Source organism: Buceros rhinoceros, unplaced genomic scaffold, assembly GCF_000710305.1.
Source record: "Buceros rhinoceros silvestris isolate BGI_N320 unplaced genomic scaffold, ASM71030v1 scaffold20567, whole genome shotgun sequence".
In the NCBI taxonomy this organism is placed as follows: domain Eukaryota; kingdom Metazoa; phylum Chordata; class Aves; order Bucerotiformes; family Bucerotidae; genus Buceros; species Buceros rhinoceros.
Window position 1 is genome coordinate 3397 of NW_010424213.1, and position 4297 is coordinate 7693.

Sequence of the window (4297 nt, forward strand, 5' to 3'; positions counted from 1 at the left end):
CCTTCAGCTCAATCCTGACCCGGCCATTTTGCATGTGTGTTACCCCAGAAGAAACTTCTCCTACTTCACTTCCGGCACGGGTACGCTCGGAGCACGAGCAGCTGGTTGGGAGGGTTTTACTGCCGCAGGTTCCTGCATCTCTCCCGCTCTCGCCATCTTCAGAGCTTCGGCTGCATAGTATCGCGACTCGGCGCTGTCGTACGTTGGCTTATTAAGCCACACGGTCTCACTGTCCTCATGCAGAAAGAAGCGGGCTGGAGGAGGTTGCTCGGCGTCCACAGGAAGCAGAGAGTCGGTAGCACCCACGTGCTTGCTGCCCATTTGCTTTCCAGCGCCAAGGTTCTTCCTGCCCTCAGGGTGGTTCTTCGACACTTTGGGGCTGCCACGTTGCTGCTGTTTGACTTTGCCCGATGGGTGACCATCAAACATGTTCTCGTAGAAGTTCTTCTCAGCATCATCGTAGAGAGGTTTCTCCAACCACACCTCTGAGGTCAGAGCTTGCAAGCTTGAAATCTGAGGCTTCCCATTCACCATCTGGTGTTCGGAGCCTGGCAAACTGGTAATGGAGGGAGCAGCAGAATCAGCAGTGGGGTCTGGAGCCAGGCTTGGCGTTGCAGGAGTGGGCAGGGCCGTGACATAACCCTCGTCGGGCGTCCTCAGACTGATGCCACCAGCCTGGGACTGTGCGGATGGGATGGCCAGGACATCTGGAGGAGGAATGGACTGAGACTTCTCAATAAACATCTCCTCAGCTTTATCAAAGTCAAACTTGTTGACCCAGACGTCCTGGACAATGTGGTGACATGCACATGGGCTATGGTGGGAGCAGGGCAGGGCTCCTGAGAGCACCCTCGGCTTCAGAACATCTTGGGCAGCTTTTGGCTGGGCCACTGCAGGTGACTGTTCAGTCTCAGGTGCCTCCTGGCTCTGCAAATCCGCTAGTTTTTTCCGGTACGCGCTCTCAGCACGGTCGTAGACAGGTTTATCAAACCACACGTGATCAGCCAACAAACCAGCCAGCACAGCGTCGAGCTTGGAGGCCACTGGCTTGGGTTTTGGAGAACGCTTCCGTTTCCTCTGTTTCTTCCCATTCTTCCCTCTCTTCAGGTCTCCCTTGAACTCGCCTTCACCAGAGTCGTCATTGCAGACCCCATTGACAGCCTCCACCTCCCGGTGCTCCTCAGGGGCCGCGGCGGCCAGCGTGGCTTCTCCTTCGCAGTGCAGCCTCTCCGCTTCGTTGGATTTGGGCTGGTCCACCCACACTTTTTCGATGGGGCAGGGAGGTTTCCTTGTCCTCATCCTCCACAGAGTGGCAGCGTGAAGAGAGAAGCACAACAATGGAGTGGCAGCAGAAGGAAAGCAAGGGCATGCATCAGGCTTTAGCAATTATGGCACTATTATTCATCGGAAAGAGCATTGTGAAAAGATTTCATGCAAAGAAATCGGCTGCTTAAACATGTCCGGTTTCCAAAGGCAACACAAGCTTCATCCTAAATTACTGCCTGGAAAAAAAAAGTCCTAAAAACTGGCTGAAAACACTTTGAATTTCGCTTCTCCAGGCACCTGGCAGGACAAACACGACGAATTTTTGCTCAAATCCCTGCTCATATATAAAATATTCTTCCAGGTTAGTAGATTAATCTGTCACTACTTGTTATTATTTGCAACTAGGCACCGGTTTGGGAAGCTGGGCTAAAAAAAGAAAGGTGTCCCCATTCTTGGTCATCTTTAGAGGTCATTGGTGCCGCCTCAGTGTGTTTTGCTGCTCTGGTGCCAGCAGAGGGAGCTGATGGAAAAACTATGATTTGGTTTTGTTTTAAAAGCCCAGTTATCAGCAAATTAAACTTGACCAAGAGCTGGAGAGTTCAGGATTAATTTACCTCATCTAAAAAAATTAGTTAAAATGGAAAATATCACATCTGATTTGTGTTCCCCTGCCCTCGTTGTACTGTACTGCAAGAAAAAAATTAATCTGTGCAGATTATTGGAAGTGGTTTAGGAAACCCTCTTCCCAGTACAGACCAGTAAAACCAATAAACTAATAGAAGTAAATGCTCCCTAAAAAAAAGAAATCATTGAGGCAGCTGCATATTCCTGATTGTTGCAGCTGCTGGATAAATAATTTTAGGTATTCCTCATTAGTTGGGGGGGGGTGTGATGGGGAAATCAATCTGTGGCCTTCGAGATCCTTTAGTGAGAAAACTGAAGTTTTCTCTGAGGTGGTTTTACACTCAGTGGTTACAACTTCAGGAGGAATTTCTAGGGGGTGGAAGGAGAAACCCGGACGTGACTCAATGCAGCTCAAAGCTGCCACACCTTTAAATACTGAATTTGCATTGAAGGTTAAATCTGCAATTTAATTGGCTTCATGATTAACATTTCATATGGAAAGAACGTGACCCAAAACCCCTCAAATTTGGGGTTAACTCTTTTTTTTCCGCTTACAGGTGATTTCGCTCAAGTCTTTAAAGCAAACCCAGCTCTGGAAATGCAGCCCCCACATCACTCATCTCGGGGATGAGACGGAGCATCGAGGCTCCCGTTAGCAGGAGGTCAAGGAACTGTCTGGAATCCCAGTGAGACAGACCTGAATTTAATACATGAGCCTGAATTTAAAACTTATTTCCAGTGGATCTGAGCAATAATCTGCCTGGTACCAAGTATCAGCTCGGCTCCTGAGTCCCCCGATTTCCCAGGAGGTGAAAATCCACCCGCCAACTCGAGGGTACTTACTTTTTTAGCTCCTACGACAGCGTGAAATAAAAAGAGAAAGTGAGAGAAAAGGTGAGTTTCAGTGGTTCAGTAAGACACGTAAAAAGGGGTTTTTCTGTGTGGAAGCATAACAAACCCCTGTGCTCAGACATTTTCCCAGAGGAAGGTGGGAAAAGGCCCGTGCAAGGATTTGAATTACACAAACCACCTCCCGAGCTGCTGCAGAGGGGAGTTTTTACCCGATCTGACAAAGTTTGGAGGGACAAATTCACCTTTTTAGAGGTTCTGGAAGGAATTTAAAGTGATTTGAACATGCTTTAGTTTTATGAACGGGAAAAATCAGAGCAGGGAAACTGGAGCTGAATTCGACCCGTTGGTCTGTTTAAGTGGAAACAAGGAGACACTCAGGTCTCTCTCAAACCCCTCCTGAGACCACTCAACTGCTGCCTAATAACATTCTTCCGAAGTGAAGCAGTTTTTCATTAAATTAGCACCAAGATGAAGCAATACTTTGAGACAGAGGCAACAAACTTCATAGAAAGTGGTTCAGAAACCAAATGTGGGAGCAGAGCAGAAAAAATTCCATCAGGCCCCACACAACTTCTTTCCAACAGCTCAAAGAGTGTCGTTACGTGAGCGAGAGCAGCAGATCTCACCCGTCGGCGATTTCCAGAGAGACAGGACAGCTGCTTTCTCAAGAAGCCACAGTTCCAGTCATGTTTTAACTGCTTCCTTCAAGAAATGCCATGAAAAATGGGCATTGGGTGGCACCCAATGGACACAAAACCCCTCCGTGGACGCAGCCCCAAAGGCCAGGCGGGAAAGTCCCAGTCCCCAGCCCAGCACTGACAGCTTCTCACTGGATTCCATCGTAATCCTCCCTCTGAGTATTCGCTTACATGCCCTGGCAGAGACTGGCACGGTTTTATATTTAATGCTCTTGTCCTACCGCGTGTCACACCACCCTCCTCACCAGACGCTCCAGAGACAGAAAAATAAATGCCAGAAAACCCAGAAAGGGCCAATTTGATGTCAGAGAAATCCACAGGCCCCAGTCTGATCCTTCCTGCACCCGGGCTACACCACACTCAAGAAATGCTGCTTCTCCTCTCAAACCTGCAGCTGCTGCAGCCCCCTGTCGTTTTATCAAAAGATTTAGACACCGGCGAGACCCGGGCAGCCTGCTCCACAGCAAAGGAATGACCAACCCTGCCCCACCTCCTGCTTTGTATCTTTTTGGTGATTCAAAGAACCACGACCGGTTTCACAGCAGAGGGTCTTGTACCTGAAGGGAGTAAACTCACCCGGCGCCGAGTCGATACAGGCAGCTAAAGCGCAAGAAAATACGAACACTGGTGTAAACATTGTGGATTTAACCCCCTGAAATTGGCTCTGCCCCAACTCAGCAGACGGCAGAGTAAAGCAGCGAGACGGAGGCGGGAGAGGGACCACCTTCATCACAATGCTCCCCCCCCAGCCTTCAGCCCGGGAAACGACAGTGACTCACAAGCTCGGTCACCTAAAAACCGTGACTTTTCGCTCCACACAATAAAAAGGTAACGAAAGACATGGGAAAGCAGCAGCA

General features: G+C 49.2%; 1 protein-coding gene across 1 annotated transcript in view; it reads right to left on the minus strand.

Annotated features, from left to right (window-relative positions):
• The window catches only part of LOC104497465, a gene marked incomplete at its 3' end in the record, with an annotated part of 4233 nt that extends 2934 nt beyond the window's left edge, over positions 1–1299 (minus strand). Inside the window, 1 exon segment of the mRNA XM_010140716.1 lies at positions 56–1299. Coding sequence (XP_010139018.1) covers positions 56–1299 — 1244 coding nt within the window.
• Positions 1300–4297: the final 2998 nt, after the last annotated feature.